Raw genomic sequence first — 20,929 nt, 5'->3', positions numbered from 1 at the left:
TTATATTTAGTGAAAGAAAAACAGTGGTGTAAAAGATAATCACAGAAATAGGAGTGGTGAATCCTGATTTCAATCATTCGACCCTTTTGAGCTGAAATGGTTTTGTTTCCTTTGAGATTATTGAGTCTATATATAGTAGGCTAAGGCATTTTAGTGATAAAGGTTCTACTTTTAGTCACTGAATGTGACATGTGTGTAAGATGAACTTTAATTCAGATGGGATTCAAAGAATATAAAGCTTCCAATGTGGTTGTTTGAGAAGAGATTGGATGTGGATGATTCCACAGTGCATTAGCCTAATTTAGATTAAGAAACTGATGAATGTTGTTTTTGTTTGAATGGTGTTGCATGGAATTTGAGGAGAGTGATGATGGCATGAAAAGGGAGAGGGGCAATTGTGTCTTTGTGAATGATCCCACTAGTGAAAAAGTGGAGTGCTCAACCAAATTTGACCATGGGAGAGAAAAGGAATTGAAATATAGAAAAAGCATAAAAAAGAAAGAAAGAAAGACACAGAATGTGCATTAGATGCCTTTATCTGTATTCATTCTATTGTATTCTACACATTAACAGTATACATTATACAGTATAATACAGTATAATACAGTATGGCATTAACGATCTCACCCACCCACTTCATCATCAACCCCAGAACTCCTACTTACCTTTTTATCTTTTACTTAGAGATTTAACATATCTCTGAAGCTGAAAACATATTTGGAGTTTGTTGGGTGAATGAAAGAAAGAGAAAGATGGAATTTTGAAGGGGAAAATTGAGCATTCCTTTTACGAGACCCCACGAGTGGCTTTGTGTTTGGTGTTATGGTCTTAGCAGAGAGGAAGACAATAGTCAATCAAAAGGGAAGAACCCCACAAAGTGAGGTCCAAAGACTCAAAATTTAAAAACTCTTTCTCTTTCTTTCTTTCTCTCTCTCTTTGTCTCTCTTCTTTCTCTTTCTGTCTAAAAGGGAAATAGAGAATGGGGACGAGGGAGATAGAGTCGGAAGAATGGGGGTCATGATTCATCATCCAAACCCATTTCATTCCATTGCCTTCAAAGAAAAATTAAAAACAAAAAAATAAAAAAGACAAGTAAATCTGATCAGAGCCTCCCCCACCAAATGGAACTATCAGATTTGCAAAACAACAAGCAAAACATCACCAACACAAACAACACCAACACAAAAACAAACACAGGACCACCACCAGGAGCAGCTGCAGCTGCTGCTGCTGGCGGTGGCGGCGGTGGTAGTGGTGGTGGTGTTAGTGGTGCTACTCATCCTCGTCCACACCCCCACCATCATCACCAACAATCCTCTTCTTCCCATGTTGTCAGGCCAAACCCTCCATCTCCTTTCATCTCTTCCTCCACCACTTCTTCTTCTTCTAATTCTTCCTCCTCTTCCTCTTCTGCGTCAGCTTCTTCCCACATCATCGATGCCTCCTTGGCCATCGCCACCAGATCTGATGATTCCGCCAACAAGACCCAACCGCTCTCCACCGCCGTCGCCGCGCCCTCCCCCGCCGCCAACCCTCCCAAGCGATCCACCAAGGACAGGCATACCAAGGTAGACGGCCGCGGCCGCAGAATTCGAATGCCCGCCACCTGCGCTGCTAGGGTTTTCCAATTGACTAGAGAATTGGGCCACAAGTCCGACGGAGAGACCATCGAGTGGCTCCTCCAGCAGGCCGAGCCCGCCATCATCGCCGCCACCGGGACCGGCACCATCCCCGCTAATTTCTCCACCCTCAACGTCTCCTTCCGCAGCAGCGGCTCCACGTTGTCCGCACCGCCGTCCAAGTCGGCCCCGCACACCTTTCACGGCGCGCTCGCACTCGCTCACCACCCTTACGATGAAGCCTTTCAGCACACCGCTTTACTTGGCTTCCACCCTCACGCTCACGCTCACCAGCAGCACCAACAGCACCAGCAGCAACTTCTTTCCGCCGATCAAATCGCGGAAGCGCTTCCCAGCGGCGGCGGTGACTCCGGCGATAGCTATCTCAGGAAACGCTACCGAGAAGATCTGTTCAAAGACGATAACATTAACTCCCAATCACAGAACGAGAGCGGTGACGGTTCTTCGCCTAAAACTCCGAATCTACAGCTACCGAAGCAGCAGCCCCAGCAGCAAAACGAAGCTGGTTCTGGGCTTCTCAGGCCCACGAATTTGCTACCCGCCACAGCGATGTGGGCCGTGGCACCCGCTCCAGCGAGTGGACCTCCGGGCAGCACAATTTGGATGCTTCCGGTAACCGCGGCTTCTTCCGGTTCTGCTGCAGCTGCCGCTTCAGCCTCTTCTTCTGGCGGTGGTGGATCCTCTGCGAGTTCGGAGAGTCAGATGTGGCCTTTTCCTCAGAGTGGTTTCATGCCAAGGTTCAATCTTCCGAGTGCGCTTGAATTCCAAGGCGCACGTGCGGGTTCTCTGCAATTAGGGTCAATGTTAATGCCGCAGCAACCTTCTCAACATCTGGGTCTCGCCATGTCCGACTCCAACTTCGGCATGTTAGCTGCCCTTAATGCTTACTCAAGACCTGGTTTCAATATTAATTCCGACAATCATCATCCTCATCACCATCACCATCATCACCATCATCATCCCTTGGAGCATCAGCATCAACATCAACATCAACCCAGTGAGAGTGGAGAAGATGCTCCTAACAGCTCCCAATGAACTCTCAAATTGGTTAGTTGGTTTCGTTTTCATCTGTAGATTCTGTGCTGTAAATATGTCAAAATTTCAATCTATATATATATATATATGTTCCTCCATTTAACTTGTATTTTGAAGTTGTAATTTGTGGAGGAAGAGCTGCAGTTTGATTATTGGATTTCTTTTTTCCATTTTTTTCTTGCAGATTGGAAGTTGAGTTGAATGAATTTGTGATAAGTGAGTGCTTTTGAAAAATCCATGGATGCATGCTAGCTCATGCTCATCACAGTTGAGTAGATAATTAGATGTGCTTCTGATTATGCTTTTTTTTTTTTAATTTATTATTTACATTTTTTTGCACTTCTTTTCTTTGTAGAGAGTGCATTTTCTTTAGCTTGATCTGGAGATCTCGGTATGTTTGGTTTTGGTCCAAAGGGACGTAGGAGACTGAGAGAGTTTGTATAGGAGGAAATTTGTCTTGCTATTTTCATTTACTTTATTTGCTTCTTCTCTTTTCTTTCTATGTATGACAGCATGAAAAAAATATTAAAACAAAGGAATTTAAATGGAAAGATTTGATTTCCTTCCTTCCATGCTACTCCTCATATATGTTTTTGTTTCTTTCCTTGTATAATTCAATTTTTTCTACTCATAAAATAGCATATATATACTGTATTAAACATGCTGCCAGTTTATTTTCCTTCTAGTGTTACTATTAAATGATATTTCCCTTTTAACTTTGATTGTTTGTGTGAAGTTATTAAATGAATTAATACAAAGATTCCTCTTACAGCAGGAAAGAAATAATTTTTAGTAAAACTGTAAACAGAAAAAGATAAAATAATTAGAATGGCAGAAGACAACTAAGCAAAATAGGATTGTGAGGAAAGAAAGGAGTGTGAGGGTAAAGTATATAAATAGTAATTATTGGTAGCTTCACTATACAGATCTCAGTTTATAAACTTCAGGGGATGTCAGAGGATGGAAGCCATTCATTTTCACCACTCTTCTTTTCTCACTTATAAAAGAACTTCAAAATTGAAATCCTCACTCCATAGCATATCTTGAATTATTAGTTTAGTGGTATACCTATGATATTGGTTGATTGTGTATAGGTTTAGGAAGTGATAGGTTGGTTTGACATTGATGATGGTGTGATATTTAAAGAATTGGTGATGTAAAGATGATGAAAAAAGGTTATATATATATATATATATATATATATTTAGTGGGGAAAATGGGAAAGTTGAAGATTGAATAATGGAGATGGGAAAAAGACAAAAGAAAGAGAAAGAGAAAGAGAAATGCATAGATAATGAAGAAGCAGGACGGCAAGGAAAATGACTCTGGTGTTGACTTTAACAGTCAATTTCAGATTACTTACTTACTACACTCTGTTCATTGCCCAATCATTCTTCTCTCTTTCTAATTTTTCCCTTTTTATCTTTTACCCTTATTTCCTCTCCCAATTTTCATTCTTTTTTCGATTTCACAATCCAATTTCCAAACATAGATACTAATGTTTAAAACAGCAAACCAAACATTATATTAATATATGTGTGTATGTTTTTTTACAAACATGTGAATATGGAAACCCCTACCTTTCTACTTTGTTACCAGACAAAACTAAACTTTCACTCACTTTACACTAAAATTTACCTTCTTTTATCAAAATAAAAAGTCTCCAAGGTTTGAAAAACTATGAAATTGGGAATAGTATATGACAGTGGAGTTGTACTAAAATACAAGGGTTTTAGTTAGTAGGAAAAACTCAAGTTTTGACCTAAGGATTAAAAAATAATTATTTCATGTTTAATTATAAGGATATCGGAAGACGTGTTTTGGGGTTTTCACTTTATGTGTTTAAGGAAAGGACACGGAGGAATGATGAGAGAGAGATTGAAGGAAGAAACGAACGGCCAGGATGGATTCTATCGATCCATCGATCAAGCTGTATTAAGTATTGGGTGGGGACCATCTCACCGAATATGTGAATAGCGAATCATAATAATAAAGTGCCACGCGCTTCACGTGCTCCAATCATATGCCTCCCAAGTGCGGGTTTGGTTTTGAGCAAAGCAAGTGTGATTCTGTAACAGTGCCGCGCGTGGTCCTCAAACTATGGGACAATGATTCTCTCTTCCACTCTTTCACTGCTTTTATGTTTTTCTGCTAAACTCTTTCCCACCGCATAACATGTGAGATAAAAAAAACAGTAATAATTTTTTATTTCATCAAATTTATCAAAATACAAATTTTTACGACCTTCCCTTTAATTAATTATTTAATAAATGCAGAAAGGTATGTTAGAGAAGGTACTACAGAGTTCGTCCTTAACATTTATTTCTTTCTGAATAATATCTTAGATATTATTTTATATTTATATTTTGTTTAATATATTTAAATTTTTATATAGTTTATTTATTGGAATTCAAACTTCACTGTACATAGGACAAGTTTAAGTCAATGCTGACTTGATGTACTGATTTTAAATATGAATTTAAAGAAGTAGGCCACTATAATTATTATATCTTGTAACGTATATCTCAACATAAATAATATAATATAACTATACATTAGGTATAAAATTGTATTTTAATTATTCAACATTATAATTTATATTGCATTAGTTGAGACTTATATGATTTGGAGTAAAGGCTAAGTTTATTGGAAAGAAAATGCATTAGATATAATATCTTAAATATTAACTGAACTAAAATCATTAACATCTCTGAAAACAAAGTTTAAAAAAAAAATTGATATCGTAAAATTCAAAAGGAAAAATATTATATAAAAGTAAAATGGCACTCGATCCTTTAATGTGTTTTTTTTGTCCTACAGAGTCTTCAACCGTGATATTGTTCTACCTAAATATAGCTAAAACTATTATTATTATTATTAGTTATTTTATCTTAAATAACTACTGTATTTTATCTATTTATCTATACACACACACACAACATATATATTAATGCTTTATAAACTTGTTTGGTATAAATTTTTATATTGAGACTGCTATCGGTTGTAATTTTGCACAATATTTATTAGGGGTATCCAGTAACTAGTTTCATTACAATGTTGGAGTGAACTTAACAAAAGGGGGAGTGGGAATAGCAAAAACATTAACACGTAAACAAAAGTAATAAATATATATGCAATTGCCCATATTTCATACAAAACTTTGTTGCAGCAAATTATGTTTCAATGTGTACACGTCGTTTATATAGAAAACAGGAGAACAAATTTTCTATAAATTAAATTAATCAATTTTTTGTTCATGAATAATTTTTTTTATATTTAATTTTCTGATATTAATTTCAACTAAAATAAGAAAAATGAATGACCATTTACTAAAATGAAGATAAAAGTCATTTATTTAAAACATAAAAAATGATACATAAAGGAGAACCTGCATAGATATGATTTACCTTGACACATTTATATATGAACTCAAGGACTTTCTATCAGGTAGTAGATAACTACTGCATGTGTCCACAAACTCTTGTAGCTGTGGCACATGAACTACAAGAACAAAAAAACTGTCAAATTTCAAAGCCTGGCATTAGATGAAAGAGAATTTCAAAGACTAGCATTCCATCACTGCTTGAAAGATATATGCACACTTCAAATTTCAAAGACCATGTTTTAAATACAGCATGGTTTGTATAAAATGTTAGGAAGGAGTAGATTCCTATACAGTAATTTTGTCTGTAATGTGGTCCAGTTTGGTGATTTTTGATCTCTCTGCGTCTGAATTCTGAGTCACGTGTGCAGCCCATCACATCAGTTGTTACATAAAATTGGTCCTACACCATTAAAAAGGAGACAGATATAGCAAAAGAAACAAATTGATGAACTTTTAGCAAAAGTGAAAGGGGAAGGTGGGAGGGAGTTGCTCATATATGCTGAATAACTATTTGCATAGTAAAGTATAAAATAAATACAGCCTTTGAGGACAAATCTGTTTGTGTTCTCACTTGTCATCAGCAATGCCAGAATAACTGACCACGACAACCTTATTGTTCTTTTCTGTCTTGCACCTGGTCCCCTTTTTCCAGTGGGAAAAGAGATAATATCCACAGCCTACACAAATACCAATCAGTTTGGCTAAAATCATAATGCATCATGCAAGCTCACCATCACTCATTAACTCGTTACCAGAATTTTGGGTCATCAAATTGCGATTCATTCATTGCATGTTGTACCTCATACTAAGAGTAAAAAGACACTCTGGATAAAATGTAAACTACCAGAAATAAGTTGAGAATCAAGAAACATTAGTTTTTGATCATAAGCTAGAATCACAGAATCATTTAAACTATAACAATATAACATTAGACAATTCCTTTTCCACTGGAAGAGTTTAATATCTTATAGTGGCCAAATAATAGCAGCATTTTCCATCTATAGCAAATGGTGAAGATTTCTATCAAACAGACAAAAATAACATTAACTTTTAACATATATTTTCAACTTGAAAGATCCATGTATTTAGAGGCAGCAACAAAGAAGAGGTGAAGAAAATGTATGGTTACTAACAAGGATTTGGCAGCCTCAGTTTCGTCAAAGAAAAATGCAATTTTCATGATCATTGGAACAACTGACTCATCGGAGTATGTAGTGTCTTCAATTATCATATAAAATCATTAGGCATTATTCACCCTTTTACTCTTTTGGGTCTACTTGCCTAGTAGCTAAGTTTATTAATGCAATGTCTAGAGCAAACGGATGTTTAATGAAGAGCTTACGACACTTTGTCTGCAACATAAAATATTGGAAGTCTTTCCAATCCAGCAGCTCTCCACTTATGTTTTTCGAAGGATATTTCTTGCTCTGACTCTGACCCAGCTGCAGTTAGAACAAACTGAAATATACAATATAAGTTTATAGTTCAGTATATAGTTTATTCATGATATTTTAATTTTGAATATCAAAAGGAAACGAAAAATACATAAAAAAAAATGCAGGAGACAAAAAACTAGAAGGGAAATAAACAGCATAGTCACCATACCAGTGGGAAAAGTATAGCCATAATCCCATAACTAACAAGGGGAGAGAAAAAGAATATGGCCAAAACACACGGGCTCCCTGTGAGGACATAAGTTACATATTAATCTCAAATATCATGCAAAACATAGGTAAATTATTGGACAAAAAAAGTGTTCCAATGTAGTTTATCATTCTTCAAGATGATAGAATTAAGAATGAATTTTAAACTTCAGCAGCTATGGAGACAATTTCAATATGAATTATATGGATTCTGCTAACTAACTTTCCACTTCACAATGTTGAAATTCTCCAAACCTCATCCATATTCCCATAGTCATCATCCTTCCACCTACAACCTATAACTTTGTCACTTACGCGTGTTACAGAGACTGATTATGATTTAACCTTTTATCGCATAAAACCAATCAAAGGAAATCCTCATGATCTAACATGTGAAATTCTCTTGCCAAGATGATTTGTTAACTCTCCCGATTAGTTCTAGTTGATTGCAAGCATACTCACCGAATCCCGCAAAAAATGGCCAGTAAGACTCAAAGTAGTCCAGCCTTCTGTCAAGAGCCACTTCATTGAAGTTCCATTTGTACCTAATGAAAAAAACATATTTAATGAGCATGCGTTCAACTATCAAAGACATCAAATAACAGATGAAATTACAGACCACGTACTCGAAGCAGTAATATGCATACATCCAGGAAAGGAGAAAAAAATTAATCAGCTTGCCTATATATGGTATGTATCCTGTTGCATATACCTGCATATAACATCAGAAATAGCATATGTAAGGATTATTTTTACTGCATATCAGAGCATGCAAATGTTATCCTACACTCATGGAAACTGAAATTGTAACGATTTTAGTACCTCAAGAAAAAAAACACCCAAAAGCAGTATCGAGTACACCTGCTGTCCTATTCCAATCATGACCCTGAATTAAGTAAACACAGTAGCTGAACCTTTTCCACTATTTACCGTGAAAAAAAAACTGATACCAAATAGAAAAAAAAAATATTGCTCTGCAAAGTAACTATTAATTAGAACTTTACCCTCCCAAGCCAGACGGTCCTTTTACATGATGAGCATCTTGCATACTTGGAGAGTTGTTTTGGCTTGAGCCTTTCTCTACAGTCAGCTTAGATCTTCCCATTGCAGCATACCCATACTTGGCAATGTCATTGTACCTAAAAACAATGTGTTAGTAATTCTGATAGGAATAAATGCTAAATGCTAAATGTTTAGACTGCTCAGAAGCAAAAGACAGCAAATAAGTCTCCAAACAGATGCTAAACACCACAGTTTGTCTTCTGCATATGGACGATAGGATAGGACATACTAATCTTAAAAATGTCCCTTGTAGGCAAATTATCTATTAACAGACATTGCTGAGGAACAAAAGCTCTCTCTTATTCAAATTGCACTTGGAAAACCATGTAATCGTACCACTTCAACAAAATTCTAGCAACAACCATGACAGTGAAAGGGTATTTTATTTGGAGAAAATGGGGCATATTCAGAAAAGGTGCCTAGCACAACCATGACTAATTTGTACCCTTCAGGTTTTTGCTGGCCAGTAATAAAACGCATGGAAGCCTCTTGCATCGAGGAGAAAATTGAGTCCTCCTATAGAACAGAATTTAGTCCTTCCACTTATAATAGCAGCTTCAAATGAAATAATTTCCTCATTTTTCGTCTGGAAATAATTAAAAAGGGGAAAAATGTAATCACACACATCAAATATGTCATCATTCTACAGGAGTCCAAACTACATAAGGACTGAATTTCTCCTGCCCTAGACAACCAATCTAATGGATTTCCACTCTAGGAAGCCACTATTTGGTGCAGTTCAATTGGATTCAATACACGCAGTATTGATCATAAAATCTTTGATGTTTAGATCTAGGAGCCTCGGTTATGTTTGTCATTCACACCCAAAATTTGGAAGGTGAAATCAACGAATGCTGCGGGTGTTGTAATCCCTCTTACATGTCATCATGCATTTCCACAGGGAACTTGGCAATGTTCCTGACTATGAAGCATGGACACGGCTTATATATATTTATACACACACACACACACACACTCATATATATATATATATATATATATATATATATATATATATATATATATATATATATATATATATTAGAAAATATTATCAAAATCACAAAATAAATAAGATCTAAGATCAAATATCACAATAAGATGCATATATTCATATGATAATAAGTCTCATAAAAATATTACTAAGAGACATCTTACTCCATAAAAAAAATGTAAGAGAATTTGAGAAACAATCATTGTAAAGAAAATTCCAAAAAAATATATCAATTTTTAACCTGCATGGGCAAGAACCAACACTGGTTCAACTATGGACAATGGCTAGTTTGATAGACAGTGACTAGCAATGGGGTAAACACGAAAAATGATGGAAAACCACATGAGTTTGTGAAAAAAGTGGAAATAAGCGGCGTTAGATTCACATGTCCAGCAGGTAGGCCATGTCTGATCCGACTGGCCACATTGGATGGAAACAGCGTTTCAGAAATGTGTTTGTGCTTCTTAGGTTCCTGATGCTACTCATCAAGGAGCTCACCCTATCTGAACGTTCATTCAACCAAACTAAGGGCTTCCTTCAATTTCAAGCCACAATTTGCAACAATATCTATTGATTGGAGAGTGGATTCAATAGCCTCTACATAAGCATCAATCAAATCAATGGCACCAATTATGTGGATAGTCATGCAGGTGATTTAAATGTTACCACAAACCTCTAGATGAAAGCACCTAGTAATGGAGAAACCTCCAAGCCTTGAACTCAGGTAGAAAACTAAAAACAACCACATCCCTTCTACATGATCACCCTTCCATATCACATCTTTATAAACTATAATTTCCAACAAGAATTCCAGCCCAGCACTGATTTTGGATAGAAAAAGCAGTTTATAATATTTATGATTGCATATATGGATATAGAATGGGCTGAAAGGCTGTAATATTTCTACGTTTTGTTCTTTTCATGTTTGGAGAATATCTAGTCCGCTTAAGAGCACTCTGTTTATTCTACCTGGTTGATGAAGCTTCAGACATACATGTACACATATGAAAAAACTTAACAACGAGCATAACTAAATAACCATGGTCAGCCCAAGATATACAAAATGAAAATAAAGATGCAAGACAGATGATTAGAAAGAAAATCTTACCAAATTGTGCTGAGAACTATGCTGAACACGTATAATGGGTAAAACCAGAGCACCTGCAGGAAACAAAAAGAAGGACAATCACAACAGATTAAATGGAAAACCAAATTCAAAATTGCAGAGTTTTTTCTTGTGCAAACTAGATACACCAAAATATCTAAAATGCATTGCATCAAAAGAAAATAAATAAAAAAATCTCAGGAATTATACAACTAGCATTGCAAACATTGACTTTTGAAATTTCATATTTTCATTAGACCTTCCATGCTTTTCTCATTAATAGATTCTTCCAAACTGGTTCAGCAATTATGCAAACATTCAAGGCAAAACTTGTCAAAGATTCTTCAAATAATATGAATAATGAAAATCCATGTGTTATAATGGAAAACAGAATCAACTTGGAAAGAAACACAACAAAGTACTTTGTATGGTCAGTGTGCACTTTAAAAGTAGTACATTTTATACTTACGTAACAGAGCTGAATGAGTGCCAGACGTAAGAAAGAATAAAATTTCAAAGTGCCACCTAAGTCACACAGTTCATGAGAAACAAATTGTGAGCATTGACCAGGTAATATCCACCACAATGCAGGGATCACAACTGACTTTAGGACGAATATACTGCACAAAAATTTAAAGATTTTCAAATTCTTATACAAGTAGAAGTCAGATTCGTGATTGTGAAGTACAATCCATAGACGACAAAAAATATTCAGGTATCAACACCTAATTGTCAATCAGATTTCTTCCACTCATTACGTCAAAAGTATACATAATCCAATTCTTGGCAGCAAATTCTTATTCTCCGTGTTAAAATAAATTGAACCTAGTTCAATTATTTCATGAGCAAAGCACTTATAAGGGACAAACAGATTTCATTTTGCAGACCTTGGCCCCTCCAAAACCCACTCGTCCAACCACAGACAGCTAACTTACCTAAAACTCAAATTGAGACGTATATCCCAGTAAATTGGAGAAAAATATTGATTTTTTAGAAAGGCTGATGTGAAAAGGATTATCTATCAAATATTTCAGTTCTGAAAATTCAGTGTGCCCAATTAATGCCTATTAGTATAAATATCATAAAGAACATATGAATATACAGATTGGAATGATAAACTCCAACAATACAATCCTCAAATCCTGAGCACCGTGAACTCCATTATACACGGTTGAGAAGTGAATGAAAAACAGAAAGTTTAAATTTTTCACACTGAATAATATATTTTTGTGAAAACTGCTGAAGACTGAATCAAGAGGAGCAAAATGGTACTGACACCACTATCAAGATCATAAATGTTTGACAACAATTTCCATAGGAGACCAAAAACGTTAAAACTGTAGTAAATTGTTAAGTCTATCCCTCAAAGCTCTCCTATTTCTCCGTTCCTTATGAAGAACCAGGTAACAATAACCCTCCTCCGTTATCTCCCTGTGCGCCAACAACCCAATATAGCAAATTGATCACACTCACAACACAACACAACAAAAGACAAGTAACAAAGGCTGTCTGACATCCGTTGGATTACAAAATTTGATTTCCCAGTGCAGAGTTGTGGTAATTTAAAGGATGGGGTGTGATTTTTTGTTAAAACGGGTAAAATGGTGAGTAGAGAAAAGAAAATTGAATGTGATTAAAGGGAAAGAAAATACCTTCCTAAAAAAATGAAACCATTTAAGAGGAAACACTGGCCAGTTCGCATCAAAAGGTTGTGGGACCTCATACACAGAAGAACAACGCGATGAAGGCAACAAGCTTCTCCAAAGCCTTCTAACCACAGAGAAGCAGCCATCTTCACTTTGTCGCTCACTTCCATTCTCTGTTTCAGAGAACAAACCAAACAAAGCAATCGCAACACTCTTCACAGCCCTTTTAGTTCATCACGCACGCACGCAACTTTCTAACTTTCTTCCTTTGAATTTTGGTGTTCCGTATAATTGAACTATTTTTTTCTAAGTTTGTTATATCAGATTTTGTGATAACTTATACTTTATAATAACTACCATCTTATAATCTCAAATCACATTTTTTAAAATATTATCGTCCGAATAATATACTCAGGCATAACTTAAAACATATTTTATTAATTTTTGTACATTTCTAAAATAATTGAAAAAAAAAGGAAATAATTTGTTATATTCTCAAACGAGGATATACTTTTTCACCTTAACATGAGAATAACGACAATTCAAATAACGCAATATAATTTCCATAAAAGTAAAAGATATTCAGAATTTTTTTTATAACTGCCTAAATATGATTTTGAATTTATAATTAATATTTTTATCTTATGCAAATGGAAATATTTTGCAACAATATTTTTTATATATTTATATGAATATTTTAAGTTGGAATATAATATTTTTAATAGTTGTATTACATATCAATTTTTAAAAACACTTTAAGATGAAAAAAAAAATCTAATATAGTTTGTAATGTAAAATTAAAAACTATTACTTAAGCTAAAATGATAGTAATATTAAAATTTTCTTTTTGACTCCTAAAATGATGAAAATACAATTTAAAGGAGAAAGTTCAATAACATAAGCTATGGTTTGTAAGCGGTTTAAAATTATAATAAAATTTATATTTTGATGAATAAATGTTAACATAGTTTTAAACAATTCATATGTAATTGTCATCGCACTTCATTCTTTTAAATGCATCTCCTCTCAAATCTTAAAAATTCTAATTTAAATAGCAAAGAATGAAAACATTACTCAACATGTTGATTATTTTAATGTATAATAATATAAATTATAATACAATTCTTTTATGAACTTGTAACTATATGATTAGAGTGCATGTCAAATCATTAATTTTAATTAAATCATTTTTTACTTTGTTCTTGAATTTATCCATAATAATTAATAAAGATTATTTCATATAAACAGTTTTTTAAATGGGTTAAATATGTTTTTAGTCCCTAAACTATTGGCCGTTTCTGGTTTTCGTCCCTCTTTCAAAGTAAGGTACGAATTGGTCCTCAATCTTTAAAAAACGTTCGTTTTAGTCCTCAAAATTTTGTTTTTAGTCCTCGTTTTAGTCCTCAAAATGTTCGTTTTTTCGACTAAAACGAACGTTTTTTAAAGATTGAGAACCAAATCGTACCTTACTTTGAAAGAGGGACGAAAACCAGAAACGACCAATAGTTTAGGGACTAAAAACATATTTAACCCTTTTTAAATTTACTCTGGCTTTTTTTTTCACTCAGATTTTACTACCCATGTACCAATTTATTTCGGTTAAATTGTAATTAAAAAAAACAATATTTGAACTTAATAAAAATTGAAAAACTAACTTGAAAATATAAAGAGTTAATATAAAATAATAAAACATCAGAAAAGATAATCATGGTCCTTTAAAAAGTTGAAGGTAAAAATCTGTAAAATTTCAAAACCATTAGTAATTTAATATATAAGTTACAAATATATAAGAAAAATGAAATCTTTACTAATTTGCGTTTCCTGCTTCCTTTTTATCCTCTGTTGAACTTACTCTGAAATTTCTTAGTTTCTTCAATATTGTCAAGAAACTCCTAATTCTTGCAATAACAAGTTCAACATAGAATGAAGTCTGTAAAGAAAAAAACTACAGAGTTAAAAAAAAACAGAAGTGTTGTTTATATTAAAAAGAAAAAAACTGGAATGTCTTTGCATTTTACTATTTTTTTTACTGTGCATGGTGCTGAATCTATATATGGACTAAAATTTAAAACAATGAGGCAGGCAATGCATTGGAGCTGGAATCTTACAAGCCTGATTTCCCATATTTAGGTAAAAGAAGCAGAAAATATGGAGTTGAAATGGCAGCAGAGAGTGTCCAGTTCAAAATTTGATGATGAATATTTTCATTTAACTGAGGTACACTATATATAATCAATGTTCAGAAAATTACAATGGGTACGGAGGAGAGTAGAGGAGTACGCAAGGGAAGGTCAGAAAGCATAATCATCAACAGTGATGCCAAACTCTCATCCTTCGACTCCAACTGTATCAGGAAAAAAATATGACGGGGAGGGAAATAATCAGAGTAAAATACAGACGACGAACTTGGCAAAATCCCTCCCCAGTGCCTCAAGCTCATTTAGAAAAGCAACATGTTATACAAGAAATATTATCATGTTGATCTCATCGATTCTTGCCGTCTAAGAGGAATGCCTTCCCCACCATCAAACCCATCCTCTTCTGAATGCTTAGCAAGTCTGATAGATGGAGATGTCTGTAAACCTGCACATCAAGTATTATTAGTAAAATACGTGTGAATACTATACGTATGAGCTGCAGTGTCGTTAATAATATGAAATTGATACTGTAACTAGATCATACCATCAGCCATATCCTTAGTTTTGTGGAGAAGAAAAGTTCCTGAAAGAATGGTCACAAACCCACATATTTCTGTGATAACTTGCGTTGGACTTTGCCTATCCCAGTCCTGACATCAAATTCAATTCTCAAAGGTTAACTTTCAAAATAATCCAGATTTGAAAGACAATGAATGTGCAAGAAACATTTGAACTGGTAATTCGAACATCAGGAATTGATGAAATTAAATATATGCATTTCCGTATGCTTAATAAGGGAAGCAACAAAAGTTGCTTAACAACCTATTGAATCTACACTCACGTTTATTCATAAAAGCATCTACCTCGCACTTCATTTGTAAGCATTTTATCACAAAGGTATTGGCAAATAAAACTAGGTCGACATACTTATAGTCAACAACCAGCATACAAATATCGTTGAATATCATGTGACAACACCAAAACAAAATGATATTAAGCATTATCCTAACAAACTAACAGCAACAATCCATCTTTTCCCATTAACGGATTGGTTACACACTCCATCCAACCAATGTCATAATACTTTTATCTTAAATCATATCTATAATATTGACTCAAATCCCTCGTGAAGGTTTCCCCGCCAGTTTTTCTGATCACTCTGCATTTGGAAAGGAGATCGGGCTTTCCCACCAATTGATCCATTATCCTTATTGAGACTTCTACAATATTCTTCTTACATGCGTAAACCTTAACAAACTAACAAGTAGTATAATGACAATTGACAAAAGTATAGCATAAATATAAACAATCAGAGGGCTGGGATTTCACCAACTTTCAAGGAGCAAATAAAAAAGAATTCTCAAGTCTGAGCTTCTCTGCCTCTATTAATAATATCTTTCATAATGTTGCGCTCTATTTTACAGTCACAATGAAAACAAATGGAATTTTAAACAAACATTAAAGTAGGGTAGAAAGAAAGATACTTAAAACTTATATCCTGAAGGAAGCTTTAAAACATATTAAACAATATAAAACCAATACTGATTACTTTAACAAAACTGATAGAATCTTAAAGCAAAGCAATGTAGTGCCGTCCAAGAATACCTGTTAGACAAAAAAACTTACCTTAAACATAATAACACTAGCCACAATGGTGAATGTTGTGAACATGACATAATATATAGGAGATACCACAGCCGTATTAAAAGTATCCAGTGCCTGATTGCAGAAATGAAAAAAAAAACATATATCAAATGAATGGTAAAGTAGGAAGAAGTATTCAGTATACCCCAAATCATGAGACTAATATGCATAAAAATAATTGCATAATTTTAGTAAGTAGCAGAACCACGACAAAATACACCCAGGACCATGAAAACATGTAGTTTTATCCTAATACTGCAAATTCAAACGTTAAAGCCAGAGAGAAAATGAACTTATTCCTATAATAAACCACTCAGATACCTAACCCAAAGTTGTCAAACTCAAGACTACATAAACTCATGAAGCTTCTAAAAACTCGATTCATAAACACGTACAAGTTTTATCCAATATAAAAAGATGATATTGAAAAAACAATTAATGACATTCCCATAACATAATAGTCTTAGGGAAAAAATCAACATTTCAACTTTAAAATAAAGCAAAATAGCATTTACAAAAATAAAGTGAGATAAAACATTATTACTAAATAAAATCAAACCATTTAAATGACCAAATCATAAATAAATTTGTACAAACAAATTAGTAAAGTGAACATTTTAAAAAGGAGTTAATTTCCTCAAATCATTGAGCTTTGGAAAACACTATAGCTATGGGGTCAAAGGGGTTAGGGTGGGGGTAAAAAATTACATTAATTTTTAAACTCTTTGACTCTCACTTCTTAACTCGAGTTTAACAAACTGTCCAGAATTTATCCAGAATAGAGTTTGATTGTAAGTTAATACATTTTCTCTACCTAGAGTCATAAAATCACGAGTCTAAGTGTTATCTCGAGTTTGACAACCATGCCTTAACCTTCCTTTATGTGCATTTGTTATTTCTAATAAATTCCAGCCAATAATATAGAGTGTATTGTTGACAATTCTCCCAGTCTTAAATTATAAAATTCATCACACTTGCGTTCTCAGACCTTCTTCCAATGTTATTACCCAACTTCAGCCATTTGAATATTGATCAACATCTCAATCTGAATTCACTAATTTACTGATTCAAGAAAATACATGGACTAAAGACTTCTTCCTCATTCATAATCAATAATGCAAAACACAAGATTTGAAGGAATTTACGGCGGAACTACCATGGCAAAATATCTTCACAGTGAGCACTGGTTAGTGCATTCACTATTTCTACTTTCTAGATTAATATTTTCCTTCCTTTTTTGTACTAAATAAAATTCCTTGTTGTGTTAATTAAGTTATTCTGAGCGACCACTCATTCTTATTATATTTTTTCGAAAAATATGATAGATAAATGTTATATTCTGACTCGTAAAAAGCCAAAGCTTCCATGTGCATAACTATTCTAACTGCATATGTAGGATCCACTTCAAAATGAAGGTGATTTTGAATTCCCAACAGTTCACATGCCACACGGGTGAAACTTGGAACTTTAGCTTCAGGGTTTTCCAAAAAATACTAAAAGATGATGAATTCTTGGCCAACTGACAAATGAGAGTCACACTGTCCTTTTTACCTTGTTGATCTTCTTCGTCATTTAGCTATCAATTTTCCTGTCAAATCTGGGGACTTTCTTTATCATTTAAATGCAAGCATTTTACATATTTCCCTTGTTTACATATTTGATACTATGTATTCATTAAACAGTGGATGTGACCAACTATGTTCTTTATTTCTAAACCATTGGACAAAAATTTCAATCAATCACAGTAGTTTACTTAGAGATCACAAGGTCATATGTGATGGCAACATGTTAAAAGTTAAAAGACTTACACAACAAATTATGGTTCAAGAAAAAATCGTACCTTATTTAAATAATTCATTTGGGTAAGAACACAAGCTGTTACAACTAGAGTGAAAGCCCAAGTTTGAGGGAATATTAGCTGATTCATCCCAGACAGTGTTAACTTAATGGCAATTCCAAGAGCCTTAACACTCATAACCTGTTAGAAAGGAAAACCTTACAATACAAATACAGGGAGGAAATAACAAAGAGAAAAACTACTATTAGAAAGTCATCAACGAGATAATGAGACATACCGTTAGAGAACCTACAAGGGAACAAACACCGATATAAACCATTATGTGTGTCTGCCCATAGAGAGGAATGAAGTGGAAGATAAGGACAAAAGTAGCCGTTATAACTAAAGCCGCATACAAGAGAAAAGCTGCAGAAGAACAATCTTTTTCTTGGTTAGTCATTCAATACAACATTTATTGAGTACAGGGAGTAGTATACCACGTAGGAACATGGCTACCTGGCTCCATAGCAAGATCCCACACTTCTGTCACAGATTCAATTTCCCGTTCTTGAGGTGCATGCAAAACAATTGTTGTAGATCCCACAACACACAAAACACAACCAAGAATTCCGAAAATATGTAACCTCTCCCTTAAAATAATATGAGCAAGAGCAGCACTGCAAGAAAATGTCACAAGTCAGAATGTACCAATAGCCAAGCAAGAATCTGAAAACTAAGTGGTTTCATGCCTGATAATAATGCTGAGAGCACCAAGTGGAGTGACCAATATAGCTGGAGCAAATGCATAAGCAGCAAAATTGGCAATTTCTCCTACAATCACTGTTGAAATTGCAGATGTGTTAGAAAATAATTGAATCTGCTCAATATAATAAGCAACTCGTATCAATAAATTGTTCATGGAAATTTTGTTAACGTCTTTAAAAGGCCTGTTGTCCATGATGAAATATTCGCTTGGAAAATGAGTGAAGAAAAAATAGAAAAGAAAAAGTTAGACTGAATAGATGGAAGGTACAGGCTTTAGCAACCTTTATTTACTTTTGTGCATAAATATTTGTAATAAGTTCCAGAAAATGGAAACAGGGAGATGAAGGGGAAAACAATTATATGAATGATCTTTCGATCAGTTAAGGTTCTGCATAGAACTGAATCTGTATTTATATAAAAGCATAGTAACTACATTACTTTCTGCATTTCTAAAATAACTGCAAGCTCAAGAAAACTATAAAAAAAAATGGGAACTCGAGGATACACTTAGGAAAGGAAAAATCAACAATACATTCAAGTCACTGGTCCTATAAAAACCAAACAGAATAACGTATAACTCACTTGTTATCATTCCCACCCACCAAAGTGGCTCGTACAAGTAAGAATAACCTCCACTTCCTGTCAGATAAAATTGTATAATCAGTCACTATTGCACATGATCCATCAAGGAGACCATGAAGCAAAATAATATAAACTAGTAACAGCACGATAACATAAGTGAACGGACTTGTACTATATCCATCCTAACAGAAAGAGCAAATGCCAGAAAAAAAGAAACATTAGACAACAACTATTTATAGATTAAATGATTCAAAGAAAAAGATAAGCATGTAGTAAACAAATAAATCTAAGGCTGAATCAATCGAGTTGATAAGTCTCCATTTCATTTAAATATTAAAAAAAGTGTATCTACAGGAGAAGAATAAGAGATTTCCCTACAGATGAGTAAACGTTTAACTAGCAGCCAGTTTTTCCACCACGTTTCTAACATTTAAAGCAGGAACTCAGGTCACACAGACTCCATTTTTTGAGTGTCGGTGAACGCACCGCGAAAACAATCAGATCTCTCTTCACTTCATCCCAAGGAGCACAAGAAAATATTGTTGAAACGAGAAAAAAAGAAAAAAAAAAAACTCCTAAAAAATGGATTAGAATTGAGCACACAAAACTGTTTTCTTTCCCGCAAGCCCGTCAGAATAATTTAAAAATATCACTCAGTCTGCTTATTCTACGTCCATTTGTGTTGTAAAATGAGACGGAGTCATACAAAAAGACAGCGCATCGAGTTTAAACTTGAGAGATTTCAGACAATTGAACTCGGGTAGCCAAGAGAAACGAAGAAAAAACTTCAGATCCCCAGAAAATTTAACCTAGACCATTCCACACACTAAACCAAACAAGTGGACAAAAACTAAATAGGCAGAGATCAGTGAAGCAGGAGAAATAAACAGCAGTTAAAATCAAAGGCAGTAGCGAGTAAAAGAAGTAGAAAACTAAAACGAAACGAAATGCAATCGACGGTGAAGAATGAAGGATACCGGCCCTGAGTCCACTGGCACCAGCCTTCTTCAAACCCTTCTTTTTGACAATGAAGCTGGCACCGATGAAGAAGCTGGAGGAGAGAGCGAGGCATAAACCCTTTATATTGTCGGAGGACATTCCCTCGCGCCAGCTGGAACCCGAAGAACTCGCCATGGCGGACGCACGAAGAAGCGAACCAAAACCCTAGCCGTGAGTACAGAGCGAGATCTCGGGCAGAGAAACGAAAGAATCAAGAATCTAACCCTGAATAGGGTTTTCGTGGGTTGATAGAGCTGTCACAAAGGTTCTCTCTCTCTGGATCGGAAATGCTTTGCAATTGCAATTGCATAAGCATAATACATTGAGAAAGAGAGAGAGAAATGGGAAGAAATTGAGAGAAGATAAATAAAAAGTATACACAGTTTTTACAGTGCGAGTGAGACTGCTAACAAGGTCGACGACTGCAACACTCCATTGTTGATTCGCTGCTAATCTTTACTTCATCGGGAATTACTCTCTCAACTTCTCTTCTTTTCTTCCTACCCTCCTTTTT

The 20,929-nt window shown here is 34.6% G+C and overlaps 3 protein-coding genes across 6 annotated transcripts; 1 reads left to right on the top strand and 2 right to left on the bottom strand.

Annotated features, from left to right (window-relative positions):
* Positions 1-825: 825 nt before the first annotated feature.
* Positions 826-3,245, top strand: LOC108343489 (transcription factor TCP8). 2 transcript variants are annotated; one of them, XR_001833496.2, is made up of 3 exons: positions 826-2,687; positions 2,860-2,942; positions 3,031-3,245. XR_001833496.2 is itself a non-coding variant. In XM_017581803.2 (2 exons), exon 1 carries the CDS (start codon positions 1,122-1,124, stop codon positions 2,673-2,675), a length of 1,554 nt encoding a protein of 517 aa, XP_017437292.1. In that variant the 5' UTR covers positions 826-1,121; the 3' UTR covers positions 2,676-2,687; positions 2,860-3,245. The 2 variants fall into 2 exon arrangements, 1 of the variants encoding a protein (XP_017437292.1); XM_017581803.2 differs by having other exon boundaries at positions 2,860-3,245.
* A 2,765-nt stretch (positions 3,246-6,010) lies between these two features.
* On the bottom strand, positions 6,011-12,829 carry LOC108340922 (protein EI24 homolog). Of its 2 annotated transcripts, XM_017578487.2 has the most exons (11): positions 12,517-12,829; positions 11,334-11,484; positions 10,868-10,920; positions 8,708-8,842; positions 8,526-8,589; positions 8,330-8,415; positions 8,166-8,248; positions 7,666-7,742; positions 7,403-7,518; positions 6,632-6,737; positions 6,011-6,460 (listed from the first exon to the last, which is right to left on the bottom strand). In XM_017578487.2, exons 1-10 carry the CDS (start codon positions 12,678-12,680, stop codon positions 6,671-6,673), a joined length of 996 nt encoding a protein of 331 aa, XP_017433976.1. In that variant the 5' UTR covers positions 12,681-12,829; the 3' UTR covers positions 6,011-6,460; positions 6,632-6,670. The 2 variants fall into 2 exon arrangements, 1 of the variants encoding a protein (XP_017433976.1); XR_008250048.1 differs by lacking the exon at positions 6,011-6,460 and having other exon boundaries at positions 6,714-6,737; positions 8,385-8,415; positions 12,517-12,821.
* Positions 12,830-14,683: 1,854 nt separating this feature from the next.
* LOC108343212 (probable magnesium transporter NIPA4) lies at positions 14,684-20,929 on the bottom strand. 2 transcript variants are annotated; one of them, XM_017581333.2, is made up of 9 exons: positions 20,394-20,929; positions 19,417-19,473; positions 18,819-18,909; positions 18,586-18,746; positions 18,368-18,495; positions 18,133-18,270; positions 16,275-16,367; positions 15,193-15,298; positions 14,684-15,093 (listed from the first exon to the last, which is right to left on the bottom strand). In XM_017581333.2, the coding sequence occupies exons 1-9, from the start codon at positions 20,548-20,550 to the stop codon at positions 14,984-14,986; spliced, it is 1,041 nt and encodes a 346-aa protein (XP_017436822.1). In that variant the 5' UTR covers positions 20,551-20,929; the 3' UTR covers positions 14,684-14,983. The 2 variants fall into 2 exon arrangements, with proteins under 2 accessions (XP_017436822.1, XP_052735175.1); XM_052879215.1 differs by having other exon boundaries at positions 18,368-18,510; positions 20,394-20,923.

This window comes from Vigna angularis, chromosome 6 (assembly GCF_016808095.1).
Source record: "Vigna angularis cultivar LongXiaoDou No.4 chromosome 6, ASM1680809v1, whole genome shotgun sequence".
In the NCBI taxonomy this organism is placed as follows: Eukaryota; Viridiplantae; Streptophyta; class Magnoliopsida; order Fabales; family Fabaceae; genus Vigna; species Vigna angularis.
Note: the sequence above shows the minus strand (reverse complement) of the source record. Positions and strands in the feature narration are given on the sequence as shown.

Bases quoted from the DNA above. Each gene is read 5' to 3' on its own strand.
- LOC108340922 (XM_017578487.2), bottom strand. From the start codon at position 12,680: ATGGAAGTGAGCGACAAAGTGAAGATGGCTGCTTCTCTGTGGTTAGAA. The intron at 10,921-11,333 runs GTAAGTATAAAA...TGTTTCCTGCAG, and splicing joins CACTCATTCAGCTCTGTTAC to GTGCTCTGGTTTTACCCATT. The intron at 8,843-10,867 runs GTAAGATTTTCT...CATTGTTTTTAG, and splicing joins ATAGTTCTCAGCACAATTTG to GTACAATGACATTGCCAAGT.
- LOC108343212 (XM_052879215.1), bottom strand. From the start codon at position 20,550: ATGGCGAGTTCTTCGGGTTCCAGCTGGCGCGAGGGAATGTCCTCCGAC. The intron at 18,747-18,818 runs GCATGAAACCAC...ATTTTCTTGCAG, and splicing joins GCTCTCAGCATTATTATCAG to TGCTGCTCTTGCTCATATTA. The intron at 15,094-15,192 runs GTATGATCTAGT...CTTGATGTGCAG, and splicing joins AACTAAGGATATGGCTGATG to GTTTACAGACATCTCCATCT.
- LOC108343489 (XM_017581803.2), top strand. From the start codon at position 1,122: ATGGAACTATCAGATTTGCAAAACAACAAGCAAAACATCACCAACACA.